General features: G+C 55.6%; 1 protein-coding gene across 7 annotated transcripts in view; it reads right to left on the minus strand.

Annotated features, from left to right (window-relative positions):
• Positions 1 to 4,903: 4,903 nt before the first annotated feature.
• TLE3 (TLE family member 3, transcriptional corepressor) overlaps positions 4,904 to 19,715 on the minus strand; it is a 49,100-nt gene continuing 34,288 nt past the window's right edge. For 2 of the 7 annotated variants that reach the window (XM_004421756.3, XM_014780869.2), the window contains exons 9-20: positions 16,366 to 16,485; positions 15,381 to 15,431; positions 14,747 to 14,899; positions 14,171 to 14,303; positions 13,466 to 13,650; positions 12,525 to 12,601; positions 11,466 to 11,715; positions 10,865 to 11,112; positions 9,840 to 9,987; positions 8,924 to 9,074; positions 8,038 to 8,114; positions 4,904 to 6,962 (exon numbers count right to left, since the gene is read on the minus strand). In XM_004421756.3, coding sequence (XP_004421813.1) covers positions 6,855 to 6,962; positions 8,038 to 8,114; positions 8,924 to 9,074; positions 9,840 to 9,987; positions 10,865 to 11,112; positions 11,466 to 11,715; positions 12,525 to 12,601; positions 13,466 to 13,650; positions 14,171 to 14,303; positions 14,747 to 14,899; positions 15,381 to 15,431; positions 16,366 to 16,485 — 1,701 coding nt within the window. In that variant the 3' untranslated portion in view covers positions 4,904 to 6,854. Of the gene's footprint in view, positions 6,963 to 8,037; positions 8,115 to 8,923; positions 9,075 to 9,839; positions 9,988 to 10,864; positions 11,113 to 11,465; positions 11,716 to 12,524; positions 12,602 to 13,450; positions 13,735 to 14,170; positions 14,304 to 14,746; positions 14,900 to 15,380; positions 15,432 to 16,365; positions 16,486 to 19,715 lie in introns of all 7 variants that reach the window. The other 5 variants (XM_014780871.2, XM_014780867.2, XM_087428616.1 and 2 more) reach the window with 3 other exon arrangements.

The following is a 19,715-nucleotide window of genomic DNA, read 5'->3' on the forward strand; positions in this document are numbered from 1 at the left end:
AAGGGAATCCTTATTAGCTTGCTGCTCCATTTGCCAGAATTGGAAATTCCAGACCTGCTTTTTTCAAGTCTTGTAACCTATTGTCAGTGAACACTTGCACAGGGCAGCTTCCATCTGTGATGCCCAGAAGAGACAAGGTCACAGCCCCCTCCCACTCTTTCATCTGGCCTCAGCAGTTCAGGAGGTCCCATGGGCCCACTTCTGAGCCATCAGCCCTGCCCTGTCGGATCTGCCTGAGAGGGGAGTTCAGAGTCAGGGTCAGGGTGAGCACACTGTGGAGTGTTCTGGGCATTGGCAAATGTACCTTAATGGATGTGAGGAAGGCCTAAGCTGGACAGGGGACACTTTTGCCTCTTGACTTCCCCTCCTATGCTCTTCATCTTGAGTCAGTGATCTCCTCTACCTATGGGATCAGTTCTTTCCATGCTTCTGAGCCAGTCCTAATGACGCAGCCATCCCACTATCCATTTATTGATTCATCCACCCCCCCCAATCCATCCACCCATCCATCCAGCAAGGTCATAGAAACATTACAAGCTGTGTGACCTTGGGCAAGCTGGACTCCAGTTCCCTCATCTATAAAATGAGTATAATAATAGCATTGGCCTCATAGGACAGTTATGAGTATGGAATTAGCTAATATTAGCTATTATCTTCATCACACACTCACTGATTCATTCAACTAACATTTCCTGAGCACCTACTATGTGCTAAGTACTGGAGATACAAGACACAGTCCCTGTTCCTGGAGCTCACTGTCTGGTGGGAGGGTCAGGGGGACTTCAGGAGAGAGGATGATATCATTAACTTCACAGTCGCAATACACCATGCTTAGTATGTGCTACGGAGAGCTGGCAGAGGATGCTCCGAGGGCACAAAGGAGACACACTCAACTCAGACAAGAGGAGTGTGGGTCAGGGAAGGCTTCCTGGAAGAAGTGAAACTGAAGCTGAGTCCTAAAGAATAAGCAGGGGTTCAAAAAAGGATGTGGGGCTCTCAGGCTGGAAGACAAGCACATACAAAACCTAAAATTGGAGGACACTGAAGGTGTGTGTGACTGGTGTGTAAAGTGCAGCAGGAGAAGAGGTGAGGGGTGACTCTGGATATGCAGGGCCCAGCCTGGGGACTAGTTAAGGAGTTTAGACACTGTGCTGTGCAGAGGGCCAGTGAGGGGCTCCAAGCAGGGGAGTGATGAGGACAGATGTGCAGTTTACAAAAGTACTGTGAGGGACTGGGGAGCTGAGAATGGGTGTACCACCCAGAGAGGGACCAACCATGTCCAACGATCCAGTGCACAGATCCCCAGGTCTTCGAATGCCAATTTTGTTGGGGACCTACAGCCCTGGGGGTCATCACAGGCATTCTCTCGGTCCCTGAACTGCAGCCCACCGACTTCATTTCCTGCCCATCCCCCTGCCTCTTCTGGCTCAGGCCGGAACTCTGGCCTCTGCCCAGTTCCCCTCTCCTGAGTTTTACCAACCTGCCCGTCTGAATCCTAGCCTGGCTTCTGCACTGGAGACTGGTCAGGGGGAGGCAGCAGGAACTGGGATTTAAGCCAGTTGGATTGGAGCTAGAGCAGGGGAGGAGCGAGAATCAGACAGGTTGGGCGAGGGGTACAGGGTAAGATCACACCCTCTCACCCCAGGCTTTAGCACGTGCTCTTCCTCTACCCAGAACACTTCTCACCCACCTCCCTTTGGCATGGCAACTCTGTTCCTCAGGTCTCAGCTCACTCCTTCCAGGAATCCCTCGCTGACTCTCCATACCCAGGTTAATGTCTCAGTCACGTGTTGTGACATCTTCTGGTTTGTGCCTTCACACATCTCATGGAGTGGCAGTTGTCAGTTTACGTTTCTCCCAGTTGGCTCAGAGCTCTGTGAGGGAAGCATTGTGTCTCATTGATCCTTGCATCCCAGCACCTAGAACCATGACTGGCACATATTAGATTCTCACCATCCAAACGTTGGTTGGACGGATGGGTGGGTAGATGGATGGCTAGGTAGATGAGTGGATGAGTGGGTGACGGATGGATGGATGGACGGGTGGACGGAAGCATGGGCAAGATGGGTGGGTGAGTTCTAGGATTTTCTCAAGGCAGGAGGCTGGTTTCCATGACTATTGTGGGCCATCTCCCTTCCATGAGGAATTTCTTTTGGAGAAGGAGCAGCAGGCCTCATCCCCTGGATACTAATCCCCCAAACAGAATTATTCAGTCCTGCCCACTGGACAGCTCGCTCCTAGCTTCCTGCCCTCCCTCAAGGAGTGTGCCAGGGGTCCGGGGGGAGGCGGAGGTACCAGACGTAATCTCAGCTCTGGCTGTGTGGCTCATGGTAAGCCACTTGCCTTTTCTGGGCCTTAACTGTCCTGTTTATAAAATCAGGGGCTGAGTATAAATGCCTCTTCAAATACAAAAGGTGCAATTTTGGTGTAATGTTTAAAAATGCTTCATGGGTACATTTTATATTGTTAACACAAAAAAATCATGATGCCTAACCACGCAAATAAAAAAGGTTAATCAGGTTTGTTTGCCATACTTTATATTAAAAATAATGTTCAATTTCAAACACTGTGTTCTTGAAAATAACATTTACACTCCATCATCACAGGATATCCCACGGCCAGTTCATAACATTACAGTCTTGTTAAGGACCCTTCGAGCTCCAGCATCCAGGTCCCAGTATCTCTGTACCTTCCCGTAAACCCTACCAGTTAGGACAGTCATTGCCGCTGCTGGGGCTGCCTAGGGGTGGGGAACAGGGATGGGCAGTGACTCAGACAGAGGCCAGAAGGGTGGCCTGGTCAGCCGTTGCTAGGAATGACCTGGACACTTGTACACAATCCGACGTGAACTAAAACCATGAAAGCTGGCTTCCGACAGCCACGCCCTCTCCATTTGTTTACACAGATCTCCTGGCTTTGAGCAAAGGCAGCACAACACAGCTGCAAGAACTCAGAAGTCATTTCATTTCTCTGGGCTTCAAGTATGAGCATCCGCATGCCTTGCTCACCCTGAGAAATAGGAGGAGAATCTCAAGCTAGTGAAAGCTCCTCCTCTATTCACTAGTACTGCCCTGGGTCAGTCCTGCGCACCGCCCTCCCGGGAAACTAGTCTAGCTGGGCAGACAAGCAAATCCAAATCGGTGCAGGGAGATGTTACAAATGTTATGATTGGTATGACCCTGGATTGTTGCAGAAAAAGTTAGGGAGCGACTTTTAAAAAGTCTAGAAAAATGGTGTCAAGGCCTCTGCCACCCTGTAGAGGAGGAGGCAGGGGCAGCCTCGGGGGATTAAGGATGGGAGTCGGAATGTTTACCACGTAGACTAGAAGAGCTTCCAAGTGCAGAGGAACCACCTGCAGATTATTAACATGAAAATTCGGCTTCTAAGAAGCTGAGTGGAAGGTGTTGGGTGGGAGCGGTGGGTGCAGGCCGAGGCAGAGGAGGAAGCATGCGCAGTGAGCATCAGCGTGCAGAGGCCTGGTGAGCAGGTGTAAGCACAGGGGCAGTGAGAACAGGCAGGAGTCGAGGCGCTGGTAGCTGCCGCTAAAGGCTATGCCCTGACACCACTTACACAGGCCCAGTTAAGGGGCTGTATTGTCTCTCCCCACCCTCGACTGTGAGCCTCTAGGGCTGGGACCAAATCTTGGTCACCTGTGCACCCTTGACTATGCCCAGGAAATGTTGGTATAACAGCCCTTCAGAGATTGCCTCCCCTTCTCGGAAATGGGAATAACGCTGGCCTTCACTCCTGTGGGACAAGACTGGAGGTGAGCATTCACCGAGGGCGATTTTCACCCACTGGGGCCGGCAAGCCCCAACTCCAACCCTATCTCGGCACCGACAGGCAATCCCAGGCAAGTCCTGGGTGCACACAGAATTTCCCGGCCAGAGCCTGCCCTCTGGCCCTCACTCCCGCTGCTGCAATGTGCAGACCTGGACAAATGAGACTAGTGTGGTCCAACGGGGTGACACTTTACCAAAGTCCATGCAACCATAGAAGACAGAGCTGTCAGCTGAACTGCAGCCTCAGATCAGCCTTCTTCCTACCTGCTGGAAGCTTCTCCTCTATAAGCCTGCGAGGACAACCCCCTCCAGCTAGATGACCCCTCTGTGCGTGCAGTCCAGCTGTCCTTTCTAGGCTTACAATAAAGACGGTGCTTTATTCTGATTGTCACTCCTTTTTTTAAATGTTAAATTCCCTTTCTTGTATGAAATGACAGCAGGCAATTGTTTGTGCTGATTTATAATGACTTTAACAAAATAAGGAGTTGGAAACTATGTTAGGCCCCAGTTCTGGAGAGATTCTGCTAATGGGAACAAGAAATCCACAAGCCTGGGAACCCAGCCAGGCCCAGCCCTGCCTCTCTGGGGACCATGACCTGCACTGCCTGTCCTGCCCCTTCTGCAAAGCCCTCCTCCCGAAGACTTCAGGAGATTGAGGGTCCCCCTAACATTAAATTTGTTAAGATTAAAAAAAATGATGCGGGTTTTCAGGCCCCGACGTTCATAGACACTTTGCAATTTCACTTGAAGTTCATCACATTTCATTTTTTTCCAGAAAGTTTTGCACTTGACAGCTGTACAAGACTTTGGTGGTAATGGTGGTCTTCCCCTCAGGGAACCCTGTCTGCCCGGAGGACACCACCCCCCCACTCCCTGGTGCTGAGACTGGGGAGGTGGTGTAGAGCCGTATTGTGAACAGCCCCCTCGCTGTCCTGCACAGTCAGACTTAGGGGTGGGGGCAGCATGGGAAGTGATCTGAGACGAGATGAGCTCATGTTTAGGGATGACAAAGGAAACCGCCCAGGATCCAGGACATGAGGGTGACAGCAGCCCTGGCTCCCTTCTTGGGGAGGACTGACAAAATGGGGGGGAGGGGGCAATTAAAACACAACAATCAAACCAACCTTTAAATAGTAACTTTTAAAAATATAAAAACAGCTCATTACAATGACTTTTCATTTTTTCTTCAGGAATCAACTTTCTTCTACCCTCGCCCTCCCTTGTGGCTAGAGCCTTCACAAGAGGGAGCAGATGAACATTTGAGAGCCAGAGAGAGAGAGAGAGAGATTCTAGACACCCTCCACTTCCGAAAGGTACAGGGTGCCTTGCCAGGCGGTGGCCTCCACGTCCCTGAAGACGGCAGTTTTCACCGGGGCTCCTCCTTCCTTCTCACCAGACAGAATCACACATTATAAAATAATCCATAAAAATGCAGTATAAAAATTATCTTCCATATGCTACATCCACGGAGAGCCCACCACCAGGACTCACAACGGCCTTTAGCTTCTCCTTAAAAAAAGGAAAAAAAAAGACCAAAAGGAAAAAAAAAAAAAGCAACCCAAATCCTATTACCTCAGAACATTTTGGTACCAATAAGTGGTACCTGCAGAAGACAATATTCTACCTGTAACCTGTCTGGGCTCCAGAGACAATGAAAGCGGCCAGAAGTCACCACAGTGCGCCAGGACTTGTGCCCCACCCCCACCCGAGCCCTCAGCCCCCGCTGCCAGCCCAGGTGGGGGGGGGGGGTAATCCTTTCAGACCCACAACCCTGCAGGTTAACACACTTTTCCCCTCCAGGGAGCGAGGATGGGGGCACAGGCAGGAAAAGGGGAGAGGCATTTTATAAAAGGACATCACTTCTAATTCTTTTTATTCAAATTAAAAAAAAAAAAAAAGCACCCACATCAGTTGCTATTTTTCTCTGGTAGCTCCCTGAGCTGAGTTGCTATGCTTTCATCTAACTTTTTGTCCTTTTTAGGTTGTGTCTGAAGATTAAGGGCTGGAGACGGAGTTCCTGTGAACTTCCATTTCTCATCACGATAACCAAGTGTGCACTAGAGAGAGAGACCAACGGGAGCCAGGAGGAGAGAGGGGAAGAGGGGGAGACAAAGGGAAAGGGAGAGTGGGGAGAGAGAGAGTCAGACACCTGAGAGAGGGAGAGGACAGAGGGCAAGAGGCAGGCAGACAGAGGAGCTCGAGAGGCCACAGAAGAATCTGACCGTTTCTACTGATGTCAGCCCAGGCTGGCCCCGTCTCAAGCACTGTCCGTCCGTCTCAAGCACTGTCCATCCATCAGTCTGCATGGCGCTCAATCCTGGCGCTTCTCAGACCCAAGTCCCTAAGTCCCCGGGGAGGGAGGCACGCTCATTCCAGGGGGTACCTAATGCTCAGTCTGGCAACCAGCTGCAGCTCCCTTCCTCCACCCCAAGATTTTCTCCCCATTCTACCCCCTCTCCATTGTGCTCTCCCTCTCTGCCTCCCCTTCCCAGATGGGAGCTTCTGTTTAAAAAAAAAAAAAAAGCCACCACCGCGAGTGGATTACAAATACAGCAGGCGAATACACGGCTCGCGTTTCTGGTGGGAGGGGGCCTCCTCCCCCACTGACCAGTCCGCGATAGGAGTCTATTTACATTTTTCACAAATCTTGTGCGCTGCACAACCGGGAAAATGAGGGCCCCCAGCACAAATGTGTGGTCCACTCCAGCGTCCCCGACCCCGGGCAGGGGGACAGGTCAAAAGAAAGGGGAAGGAAAGACAGAGATTCATGAGGGTGTCTGTGGGGAGCTGGAGCCACGAGCCTCCAAATAAATCTATTGGTAGCATCTGCCAGGATTGTCAATGGGGAGGAGGAGAAGAGAAATCCATCGGAGTCCGTGAGACACATCAGTCCATGCCCAGGAGTCCGGACCGTGACGGGGCGTGTGCCCCCCAGCCCGCCAGAGCGCAGCCCCGGAACGCTCAGCTGCTCGCCGCCTGTCCTCCGCCATCCTCGGGGCCCCTCGCCGGGGTCTCCCTGTCACAGCCGAGTCTGTTTCTCCCAGAGTTTGACAGCCCTGTTAGAGTCCTTGTTTAATAGATGACCTCATAAACCGTGGCCTTCTTGTCACCAGAGCCTGTTACAATATATTTGTCATCCGCCGAAATGTCACAACTCAAGACAGACGAGGATTCCTTAGACTGGAGGAGGAAGACGAGGAGAAGCAGCGGGGTGCGGGGAGAAAAAAGACAGGAATCACTTTCCCGGTAGTCGATACCATTTCGACGCTCTCGGAATTAAATTGAATTAAATCGCCCTCTACCCGCCCTGGGGCTCTGACCTTGAGCACACAGAGCATGGTCACACAGACCGAGGCCTTAACACCCAGCCCAGAGAGGCGCTCGCAGTTCAAGATGCCCCTCCCACCTGCTCTTCTATAAGGAAGAGCTCATTCACAGGGTCCAAGGTGAACTTTAAGGAAGTTGTAAGGCTCACACAGAGCACTTTAGCACGAGCTTCTCTTCTGAGTGTACAAATAGGAGGAAGCATCTCCGAGCTGGGAGCAGGAGTCGGCAGGCCAGCTCTCAGTCTGGTGAGCTAAGAAAAGGATTTGCACCTGAGCTTTGAAGTGTCACTAGAGAGACTCTGAAAGTTACGTGTGTGACACACTGGACACCAGACATTTCCAGCACGGATCCAGAAACTGGCGTGTTGGCCATGAAAGCGAGAGTGCGATTGTGTGTGTGTGTCTGTGAGCATGTGTGTGAGTGAGAGAGTAGGAGAGGCCCCAGATCTTGAAAAATCATAAAAAGCCTCTCCCCTCTCTCCTGTCTTGTTCTGGACCTTTTTCTCCCACCCCACCTCTCTCCTTACATGGAAGTGTTGAGATACCAACTGACTTGAATATTAGGTAACACTGCTCTGAAAAAAGATGCTCAGTTACGCTGGGCAGCCAGCGCCCCTCTGCGAGCACTGAGCATGCGGGCCAGGGCCAGGAGCACACTTGACTTCTCCTTGCTCTCTAGAAATCCTACAAGGGCCCCTGCTGAAAAGCCCTCCCTCTCAGGGGTCAGATGCCATCAGCAGCAGAGTGTGTGTCCCACCGATGTGCCCAAGTCCTCGTCTCTGGAGAACCCATCATGGACCCCCATCCGGTGGGGGCTGGAAGGCGCCAGGGCAGCTCTTGTTCTGCCTCCTGCTCTCCAGCGCCCATCCCCACGGACAGGCCCTGACTCTGGGCGGAATCAAGAGGGGCCCTAGGATAGTGGGCGGTACCTGGAATATGCTGGCTCCATATGGCGTCCTCCAGGCATTGAGAAGGTTATCTTTCCCAGTGCTCACAAACCATTTGCCTGCAGGTGGGAGGCAAAGGAAGTGTCAGGTTGTGGCCTGCTGCCCTCCAAGCAAGACCCACCCCAGACGTGGCCAGCTGCCATGGAAACGCGAACCGCTAATGAGTGCCTAGCTGACTCTCTGCTTGTGAGAGGCACTTTGTAAGCGAGACACATAACAGACACATGGACACCCAGAGAACGCCTTCCTCTGCAATCAAGGGGGAGGGTGGGTGGGGCCGGGACGGAAAAAGGTAGGATTCACAGTTAATCGCAGCAATTACACTTCCCCAAAAGATTCTTTTTAAAGCCACTAAGGTGGACTGGCCCTTCTCAATTCTACTGGAAGACAGCAAGAAGCACTGGAAATGGTGAAGCCCTGAGGGTCTGGAGACCCAGCTGAAGACCACGGTCAGGGGGCACCCTTACTCTGCCAGGGCTCTGCCCATGTTCATGCACTAATGCTCCCCCAAACCACGTGGCGGGCGCCGTGCTATCCCTGGTCCACAGAGAAAGACCCACGGGGTTCAGAGAGGATGAGAGGTGTCCCAGGCCGCACAGCTGTTCAGTGGAGGAGCAGGTATTCCACTCCAGGGCCACCAGCCGTCAAAGCTGGTCGTTTCAACCACCTGGAGGGATCGCCTGCAGGGCTGCGAGTCCTGTTCCTTTTCCCTAGGCCAGCAAGGACCGGCTCTGGCCTGGTCATGAGTGCTAGGCACCCTCTGGCGGTATCTGCATCCGAGGGACAAGGGTGGGGGGACACTGGTCGGGGTCAGGAGGCCTGGTCTCGGGACCCGGCTCACTTGGGGCTCCCACCCCCCGAGGCTCACCGCAGTAGGCGAACTTAAGGGAGAGCACGCAGCTCTCATGCAGGTGTAGCTGGTACTTGTCGGGCTTGGTGTGGTGCAGCACCTCCACATTGCTGCTCTCCATGCCCACGGCCAGCCACTCCCCGGTGGGGCAGTAACCCAGCGAGAAGATCTGTGGGCAAGAGGCAGACCCAGCTCAGCATCCTCTGCCTCCAGAGCCCTCGGGTCCTCAAAGGCCCTGCTCAGGGACCCTGAGGGCTCGGAGACCCCCTCCGTCAGCCCAATAGCCCAGGGGTGTGGGATGTCACTTTTCACCCCCATTTTACAGGTGAGAAGTTGAGGCTCAGAGAGCTTGCTGACTCTAGGAAGTAAGTGGGCGAGCCAGAATTCAAATGCAGAGGTGCCACAGGTATTTTACTTTCAAAGTCACTCTCTCCATCTTTGTGACTTTTGCCTTTCATTAAAAAAAAAGTGAGTAAATAACACTAAAATATTAAATGTGTAAGATTAAAATATTAGAGTAATACAAATAACAACAAAACATAATAACTAGCATTTACAGAATGCTTTCTATGAGCCAGGCTTATGGCTGAGGCTTTTAGAGGGACCCTCTCAGGTGCTCCCGGTAAACCTCTGAGAGATCTACTATGACTGCCAGCCCATGAAGGAGAAAACTGAGGCCACACTGCAACAGGAGGGGAGCTGGGAATCAGATCTGAGCAGTTGGGTCACATGTGTCCAACTCCAAGACCTTGGTGAATCTATTTCATTGCCGCTTCCTCCAGGAAGCCTTTCCACATGGCTCAGGTTGGTCTCAAGTCCATTTGCCATGACCACCTGGGAGGGCCCCTTCGTCCCCTGACCGGGCCACGAGGACCCCGGGAGGGAAGGGAACACGCTGCTCTGGGGGAGGGGAGGAGAGCCTCGGGCCGCACACCTGGGAGGTGAAGTCATGCTGCTGCAGTTGCCGGCCCTCCCGCAGGTCCCAGGAGCGCACGGTGTTGTCCAGGCCCCCGGTCCACAGCTTGGTCCCGTCGTGGGAGATGTCTATGCAGCTGGCCCCATCCGTGTGGCCCTGGAACTGCCTATGAAGGCCAAGCAGGGAGCAGGGGTGAGCCCCAGGGAACCACTGACTGCCAAGCTGGTAGCCGTCCCACGGAGCAGGCCAGCTCTGCCTCTAAGCCGAAGAGGAAACCAAGGCCCAGAAGCGGGTGCACTGTCCACCCGCGGTGCCTTAGTGAGCTTGCAGCAGAGCCAGGCCTGGGCCCTCTCCCACTCCACTCAAGGGTCGTGTCCAGGGGCAGGTCCAGGGGGTGGCCGCCTAACAGGGGAACCTCCTTAGCCCCACACTCCATGCCTCCTCAGCTTGCATTCTTAATCCCCTCGCCTCACCCTGCATGAACTAGGGCGCTGAGGCCATACACAAGCCGAACGGGAATACAACTAACAAAGACGGCAAGGGATACTGATAGCCGACTCGGCCAGGCACTGCAGCTTCTGCACTGCGGCCCAGCTCTGAGGACGGTGCCTCACCATGCCTGTTCCACACGAGGGAAACTGAGACACAGGCGCTAAGTGACTGCACAAGTTTATAGTGGAGGCAGGATTCAGACCCGGCAGCTCTGTGCCCGACGACACTGCTCCTATATTCCAGTCTCGACGCCTGGCTTCCTCAGCTCTCCCACCCTCCTCGCTGCTTGTCTCCACCCCCCCAAGACCTGCTCTAGCTCCACCTCTCCCAGAGCCTGCTGCACGCTCCTGCACCAAGGAGCCCTCCCTCCTCTGCCCACACTGAGCATCTGGCACACAGCTTCCCCCACACAAGGCAGGCGAAGCTGTCTTCTCACCTGGGTGCCCCTCGCCTGCACTGCTCTGGCCACCCCACAGTCCCAGCAACACTGCCAGGCACGACCAGCACACCTTCCCGAGGACAGGGCACCCCCACTTGCCGCTCGGCCTCACCTGACCAGCGTCTGGTTGTGCAGGTCCCACACCGCAATGTTCCCATCGCTGCAGCAGGAGAAGCAGACTTTGGCGTCGGGGCTGATGGCCAGGGCATAGCAGGCAGGAGCTGAGGATGTCAGCTCGGCCTTGATGCGGGGTGTGGGCGAGGCCAGGTCCCAGATGGTGAGCGTGCTAGCCTCGCCGCCCACAATGAGCGTGCGCCCGTCAGGGAGCAGCTTGCAGGAGCGGATGTAGTTGTCCCTGTTCTGGAGGGAGGAGGGACAGTGTTGAGAGCTGCCCACCTGCCCTTCCGGGGACCAGCACAGCCACGTCCAGCGCCACCAAGCACCCTCCACACCAACGCTCACAGCCTGCCCTCGTACATGGCAGCTGCCAGGCCGTCCCTTTCCTCACTCACAGCCCTTCGATCTTTCACACATTTCTCCCCAAACCCTCTGAGGTCAGTATCATCCCCACTTATAGATGGCAAAACCAGGGCTCAGAAAGGTTGGCCAGCCCACCCAAAGTCGCCCAACCAATACAGGGCCGAGCCAGGCCAGGTTGACGGGCTCTCTCCCAGGCCAGCTAGAGGAGATGCCCGCAGCCCTGAGACCCTCACCAGGCAGTCCAGCTGGGAGATGGGGCTCTTGCTGCCCGGCTGGCTGATGTCCCAGATCTTCACGCAGCCCTTGCCCCCTGTGTAGACGTGCCGCGTGGGGTTGCTGATCGTCACAGCACATACCACCTCCCCGTGGCTGAGTGTGTTGATCTGCCGGGCATGCCTGGGGATGCCGGGGCCTGCCAGGGCGTCGTGGGGGAAGGGCACGGGCTGCATCTGGCCGTCGGCGCTCACGTGGAAAGAGTATGCTCTGAAAGATCGAGAACCATCACTTCTGCCGTCCCCAGTCCTCTCACGGTGCCCACAGGTCCTGCCCAGTTCAACCCCCATGACCGCCAGACTGGCCTCCCTGACTCCAGGTCCCCCTCCCCAAGTCTTAGGGAACCCAGGAACCCCAACCTCTTTGGCCTGGCTCCACAAGGGTGGGGACTGCTTAATATTCCAATCTTAACTTCTGCTCCCACTTATATATCCTCGCTCCAGAGTAGGCTGCTAGCCCCACAGGGGCCCTGGAATGCCCCTTCCCACCACGTACGAAATCCCTGACGTGCCGACCCTGGAAAGGACCCAGCTAGAATGCCACCCCTCCTTCAAGAGCCAGGGATATTAGGGAGGGAAATCTGTTTGCCCAAAATGAACCGTGGAGTACACATCAGAGCCAGGGCGTGAGCCAGGGTGGTCTGTTTTAGGCCATTGTGCATGCCAGCTGGGGGTGTCTCCAGTAGGTAAACCCCAAGGAGCCCCAAGGTCAGGGCAGCTCCATGTCGTCTGGTTAGGAGGCGCCAACGTCTGAAGTGCTCCTTCTCTCCCAGAGCCCAGTGACCGTACTCTCAACCCCTGTTGGTTCCCCTTTTAGAGGGAGCCTGGGCTGATCAGGAGTGTGGCCAGGCAGCCATTTCCCGGGGTTGCAACCTGGCTTCCGAGTGCCTCTAGAGGGGCAGACACCTTCCCCAAGGGGAGGTCCACCAGAGCTGGAGGACGGGGGCGGGAGGAGGTGGGGGTTGTGTGCTCTCCCCTGTCCTCCCCAAGAAGCATACAACGAGTGTAGCCAAAGCTTACGGTTTTCCGCCAGGAATGGAGGCGAGGCTTGAAGGCAGGCCCGTGGCCCGCATGGGGGGGTGAGGGTCAAAACCAACCTGTAAGGCAAGACACAGCCAGCCCTTAGTAAGGGAGGCCATCATACATCCCCCCTCCCCTGCCTCCTCCTCCTCCTCCCCCACTTCCTGGGCTCTGCCCGCACAGCACTGCCTCTTCAGACCCCAGGAAACAGCCAAACAGAGCAGAGCCCATAGTTTCAGAGCATTCACAGGCCCAAGGGGCGCCAAGTGCTTTGCTCAGGACAGTGGCAGGGATAGGGTGACAGTCCAGACCCCCCAACTCTGAGCCAGTATCCTCCACCCCCACCCCCAGGTTCCGCTGCTGCACAAAGCAGAGCCGGCCCCGCCCCACTTTGTTCCCTCCTGGTGTCCCAGGGGGCCTGTCACGCGGAGAGGAGGGCACCCCAGGTACAGGAGGTAAAGAGAGAAATCATCTCCTGAAAAAGGACCCTTGCTCTGCCAACCCAAATCTGAACTGCCGTCAATAACCACAGACAATTCTTGTCATAACAACCAGCCCCACCTGCAAACCCCTGCTAAGTGGAGATCACCTGACTCGTTCTGGGATTCCCAGCCCACAGAGCCCAGAGGGCAGGGATCGCCCCACTTTCCAGATGTCTGGAAAGGGGCCGCCCAGGGAAGTGGCATTCTGTGAGGTCACATAGTGACCACTGAGCAAGCAGGGCGTGCGACCCAGATCCCCTGACCCCAGTGTGTGTCCTTTCAGCCAAGTCCATTGGTTTCTGATAAATACTCTCTCCCAAGGGCGGCTGCCTGTCGCGAGACCCCCCAAGGTCCCCTTCGGTGTGCAGGGAGTGCCTCTCCAACCCCCACCAGCTCCCGACTCCTTGCCCAGTCCCCCAAAAAGGAGCCAAAAGGTCTACGTACAGCTCCAAAGCTCACCATTGGCGACCGGCCATAGGCGGCAGCAGCGGCGGCGGCAGCCGCACTCATCTGCGGCGGGATGTTGTGGAGGCCGGCGTAGGCACTGGGGCTGGTGAGGGAGCCGTTCATCTCATGGTGGCTCATCATGGCGAAGGGCGCCGCGTAGGAGCTGGTGATGGAGATGGGCGTGCGCAGGGCCGAGGCTGTGAGGAGGCGGGTGTCAGCCGGGGTGGCCATCAAGGGGAATGGGCCCCACCCCTCCTTCCGGGACAAAGCTACCTCGCCGCCTGGTGGGAGAACAATCCCTCCTGCATTCTAAAGCTGCCTGCTCCAAGCAGTCCTCTCAGAGTAAACCCACCCAACTGGGATCGCTGTCTTCATAGCCCAAGAAGGGTCAAGCTGAGATGTGCCCACCTATTTTTACAGAGCAGGACATGGAGGCCCAGAGAAGGGGGCTGTTCAGTGTCCTGAACTGTCTGAAGCAACTTCCACATGCCTAGCCCAGCGTGGCCCCAGTAAGCCTTGACATCAGTGCTGAAGCACCAGGTGTCCATCTCCTCCTCAAGCCTGACCATGAAGGCCCCCAGGGCAGGCCCTGGGAGAGCCCCAACTCCAACACAGCCCCTGGTGCTCAGCCCATGTGTGTGGCACCAGCCCTGGCTGGGGGCAGACCCGTCCCCTCAAGCCCGGTCAACCCAGCCCCACCGTGCCTACCCATTATACCTATCGGGTCCATGCCTGGGGGTTTGCCCGGCATCGACCGGAGCCCTGGGGTCGTGCTGGTGCCTGGAGTCGGAGCATCGTTCCTGGGAGTTGGCGTGTTGGACTTGAGCCCAGGAGTGGAGGATTTGTCATTCTGAAAAGGGAAGACACAGAGACCAAGGGAAGCCATGAAGACTCCTTTCTCCCAAAAACTGGACGCTGTGAGCTGGCCACAGTGCCCAGCGCCGGTCACCACATGAAGCCCAGTGCCAGCTCCAGTTGGAATCTACTGCCCGACAGCCCCTCAATTCTTGCCCAGCCTTGTTTGGCAGGGACTATGGTGATTGGTCCCATTTTACAGATGCAGAGATCAAGGCTTAGACACCTTAACCAACTAGCACAGGGTCCAGGCAGTAAGTGGTAAAACCAGGATTTGAACCAGGGCCTAACTCCAATGCACGTTCTTTCTACTCCACCCCTCTGCCCTCCAACTGGCACCACCTTAGTTCCAACCCCTTTTCCAGAACCACTTCCCCCACCCCCACGCTCCCCAGCCCTCTCCCAACCTCAGCGACGGCAGGGGCAGACCCCACATACATGACCAAGGTCTTTGGTCTTGGAAGAAGGTGTGCTGCTGGAGGAGGCCACCGAGGCTGGGCTGGTGGGGGCATCCTTTTTCAGGCCACGGGCCTTGTCCAGCCCATTTTCAGGAGGGGAGTGTGCCGGGCTAACCCGAGGCGTCGCTGGGTCCTAAAAACACAAGTGATGTTGAGATGCAGTAAAAGTAACAACTAGCCTAGAGTCTTCCCTGTGCCGGGAATGGAAGGGAGCAGGTATGGGAGATGGGGAGGAGCTTGGCTGAAAGAGACGGGGGCAACTAGGTCTTAACCATTTAGTCTGACCCCTTCGCCCCACAGATGGGGAGACTGAGGCCTGGGGTTGGGGTAAGTGCCTGGAGGACCAAGGGGAATGAGAGCTGGCCCCTTCCCTGGGATCTTGGGGTCTCTCTCTGGAGATCCAGCCTAGGAACCCCTCAGTGCCCATGGATGCCCAGCCACAATGCAGCAAAGCCCTGACCAGCCTGATGCCCCAACCCAGGGGCCTCGTCGCCCTGCTCAGGCTGCCAGTAAGGTTGGTGCAGCAGCTGTGACACCGCAGCTCCCACCTGGGGAGGAACAATCTCCAGCCACCCCAAACTGAGAGCTACCCCACAACCTGGGCCTGCCCTTACCTCATTGGAAACGTCCACCACCAGATCATCACTCTTGTCCCCGTCACTGTCCTGCAACCAAGGGAGAAGCCGGTAAGAGGCCATGCCCTTCCCACCCCAGACTGAGCCCGAACCCCTGCCTGCTTCCACCAGCCAGGATCTGAACCTGGGACAAACCCCAAAGTCCATGCTCTCTCCACTCTCCCCACCCAAGTCGGCCTTCCCCCGAGGCTGTTTCCCAGCCCAGCCCCCCAGCTCTGGGGTCACTCTGCTCCCATGCCCATTGGCAGCCTCACCGACAACTGGCCCCTGCCCATTATAATATTTCTAAGAACTCTTTAACTTGGCTCTCTGAAACCAGACACCTCTTTCCAGCTAATTTTATATCTGCCATCATTCACGAGTAAGCACGCTAGTCTCATTTTGTCTTTCCACCACTCTGCGTGGGACGGGTGATCAGCCTCGTCTCCCAGAAATGAAGCTGAGGCTTTGGGTGTGCAACCTGTTCACAGCCACAGAGCAGCCTTGTTCACGTGGCTGAACGAGGCTTGGCTCAAGACCACAAGTCCCAGCACCATGTCGCCCCCTTCCCTCTGTCCCAACCATCACCCCTGCACGGCCTGGCGCAGAGCAGACACCATGGCCATGTGTAGGGTCGGAGTGTGGGGACAAAGGGACAGCCCCCTGGAGCAGACTGGGGATTCTGGGAGGGCCGTGATGGCAGCCAGGGTGGTTGGCCACCTGTGGGAGGAGCCCACAGCTTTCCCGAAAACCCACAGAGGCTGGGACAACCTCCCCATCCACTCCTGCCAGGCTGTGGCCCACATGCTCCCAGCGTGTGTATGGCCCTCTCACTACAGGCCACCCACCCTCCTCTGTGGGGCCACCTCTCCTGACCCCACCATTGCCCCTCTGTCCCACTTCCCGACTACCAAGAGGGCTCAAGTCACGACTCAGGCTCTGTGGGGTCTCCACAAGCCCCAGCCCGCCACACTCTCAGACATACATATCGGCTCAGGCTGTCCTTCTCCTCTGCTTTCCGCTTCTTGGCCTCCATGCTATAGTCTGCGGAGCCTCGGTGCTTCTCACTGGCCCGGAGGCTTTCCGAGGGGGACACTGAGTTATTCTGGAAGCAAGAAGGAGATTCAATGTGAACACTCCACGCACGCAGAGACATAGCTAAGTGCAGACAACTCAGGCGGTCAGCCGAAGTGTCCTGTGTGTCCTGCAGGTCTCAGCTCCACTGGAGCCTCACCAGGGAGCCCTCCCAACTCCCAGACTAGGTCCCCCAGGAGGCCTTGGGAGCATCCCAATTTTCTTTTGTAGCCATACTGCTGCTAATAAATAATTAATTTGCAATGAGTCATTTGCCTTCAGACAGACTGTACACTCCATGAGGGTAGGGGCATATCTGTCTCCTTCACCACCCATCTCGTGCCTGCCAACAATACTTGCTCAAAGAAGGAATAAGCAGAATTTGCACTGAGTCTCGAGAAATGGATGTGAGCTGACAAACTGGGGCCATGAGCAATACTTCATCTGCTGAACTGGACAGGAATGGGAGACTGATAGGGAAGGAGAACGTCGGCTGCCACCAGGCAGCCTGAGCGTGGATCAGCAACCTGGCATTGTGCGTGGATGCCCTACTATCCAGTGCGTGGCCTCTGCAACTTCAGAGAAATACCAGGGTTACAAAGAGACAGAAAATGCAACGCTGTGAAGGCTTTCCCTCTGAAAGCCAGAAAAAGTATAAGAGCAGGTAGAACCGTCCCCTCTGTAATGATGGGAAAGGAGGGGCCCCAAGAGGTTGGGAAACATGCCCAAGGACCCCTAGCAGGAGGAACATGAAGGAAACCCAAATTTTTCAGGCTTGGAGTTGCCTAATGAGTTCTCCTTCCAACTATAAAGCCAATAGGGAGGAGTATAGTTTGGAATTCGAGGCCTGGGAAGAGGGAAAATGGGCCAACAACCAAGGCAGGAGAAGCACTCACGGGCGGCCTGGGAACAGAGCTGTCCTAGAAGGTGAGAGACTGCCCACAGAGGAGGACCTGCTGGACCATGGTGTTCTTGGTGGCCAGGTTCTTGGGGGGCGTGGCTAGTGTGGCTTACTCCTGTCTAAGTGTCTCACCTACACCCTCCCTCACTCCCTCACCACTCCCCCACCCTTTCTGAGCACCTGCCCTGGATCAGGCCTGGGCTGCATACCAGTGATGGAGGAATAAGCAAGACATAGTCCCTGTCCTCCAGGAGCTTAGAGCCCAGCTGGAGGGAAGGCCAGTCAATCAACATCCCCATGCAGCGCAGAGGTGCATGACGAGGCCACATGGGGACACAGAGGGACGTCTGTCCAGAAAAGAAGGGCATTGAAAGGCAGGCGCGATGAGCCTTCACCTCCCGTCTCCCCACTTTCCTGGATGCCAGTGCCGGCTGGGGGCAAGGGTCACTCGGAGGAAACAGGCATGGATGGCCGGTGGGCAGCATCTGGGGGGCATGGTGTGGGAACCAGCCACAGAACTTAATTTCCTTTCCTAAACTGGTTTCTGGGCAGCCCTTCCCTGCCAAGTTTCTGCCTGAAGCAAATTAAAATGGCAGAGTTATCAAGCCTTGAAGAAAAAATGGAGGTTATAATGGAACTGCAGCTCAACCTTCCCCACAGCAGAGCGGGAGCGGCGGCGATGCACGCACAGCCGCAATTCAATTAGCTGCTGCAAGCGCCGGCAGAAAAATCACCGTCATTTCATTTCCTCCAACGGTGGCCACCCGGTGCTAAGCAGAAATGCTCCCAGCCCCTCTCCTCTCGGGTGGGCGGGGGCGAGGGAGTGGAGGGGAGAGGGGGGTGTGCGGCTGCTCGTGTTTCTCCCTGCACCCCAGTCCGTGGTGCAGAGAACAGCGAGCCCTTTCTTCTCATGCAGTCAGGCTGAAAACCCTCGCCGCTACCGGAGAGTCATGTCAGGCATTTAGCGGCATTGATCCAGCCCGCCTCTGGCTGGCAGGCGGCCAAAAAACTAAGTATTTTTTATTGCTTCGGCTAGGCAAGGAAATATGAATGAAGCCACCTCTAATTGGACTCCAGACTAACCCCTCTGGGACAGCTTCCAGCCCGTCCCCCCGGCCCCCCTCCCGCCCTGCCGCAGCCCTGTCCTTCCTGCCGTGGGCCTCATCTGTTGACAACCTGGTTTCCAAAGGGCTGACTACTTCAGTCTACACCCCCTCCGACAGCAGCGCCACATGCACACGGCCCTACCGTCTCTCCCCCGAGCTGCCCACCCGGCCCCGGACGGCATCTTGATTCACCCCCAGTGGACGCTCCAGGGGCCTGACTGTGCTCGCTCTGCTCTGTGAGTCTGCCGTGCATACATGTCGGGCGAGCATCGCAGAGTGAAGAGCTCCGCCCGGGAGTTCCCCACGGGTTTCTTTCAGCAGAAAGCTTTCACAGACTGGGGCACAAAGCCAAAAGCAAACAGCAACGAGGATGAGGATGATGTGAGGACAGGGAGGGTGTTGCGCTTGCAACACCCGTTTCGCTCTGCAGCAGGTCCCTGTGAACCAGGCAATCTCCCAGATCCTGGGTCCTGTTCTGACGGGGTCTTCCTAACTAAGCCGAGAGATTGGCTGGGCAGGGATTACGCCTGTGTTACAGATAAAGAAACTGAGGCTCGGACAGGCCAAGAGATCTACCCCATGTCCCATGAAGCTGGGATCGGACATAAGCCTTGAGGGGTCCAGTGCAGCCCTCCTCCTCTCGAGGCAAACCATCGCTCCAAAAACGTCACCTTTGGGGGATCAACATGAAAGCACTCGAAATGGATTTTCAGCTTCAATTATTCCTTCCTTACGTCCCTAGCCATTCCTGGGCCCCAAGATGGACCTGGACATCTGAGCACACAGCAAGCTGAGGGGACGCACGCACTGCTGCTGATGCGAGGTTTAACAAGTCAGCGGGTGGAGGGCTGGGAAGGGAAGGTGGGTCGAGAGGGAGGAGCCGCCCGAGGAAGCTGCTGTCTAGATGGTTAGTTAGCTGCCTGACCTTCCAAGTCCTACTTAACACGAAGTAATAACCAAAGCCATCCTAACAGATTAGATGGCCCCAGATACAAGGACGGCGATGAGGAATAAAATAGCTTTGCTAATCGCTGGAGGATTTTCTTTATTCAGACTCCACTGCGCTTACTTAGAAGGCTTCTTCACTTGAAACAGAACCTCTGAGCCTCAGTGTGATCAGAAAGACTTGCAACAAATCAGAGCTGGCAGACACGCAGGCAGCCTGGCCTTAACGCTTGCTTGCTAGCACTTTCTTAGACCGAGTTAAAGCCCAGAACAGGGAGAAACCTCAGGCGTTTGGAGGAAAGGAGGATA

The sequence above is a fragment of the Ceratotherium simum genome, chromosome 3 (genome assembly GCF_057802395.1).
Source record: "Ceratotherium simum simum isolate JZ-2026a chromosome 3, ASM5780239v1, whole genome shotgun sequence".
Classification (NCBI taxonomy): Eukaryota; Metazoa; Chordata; class Mammalia; order Perissodactyla; family Rhinocerotidae; genus Ceratotherium; species Ceratotherium simum.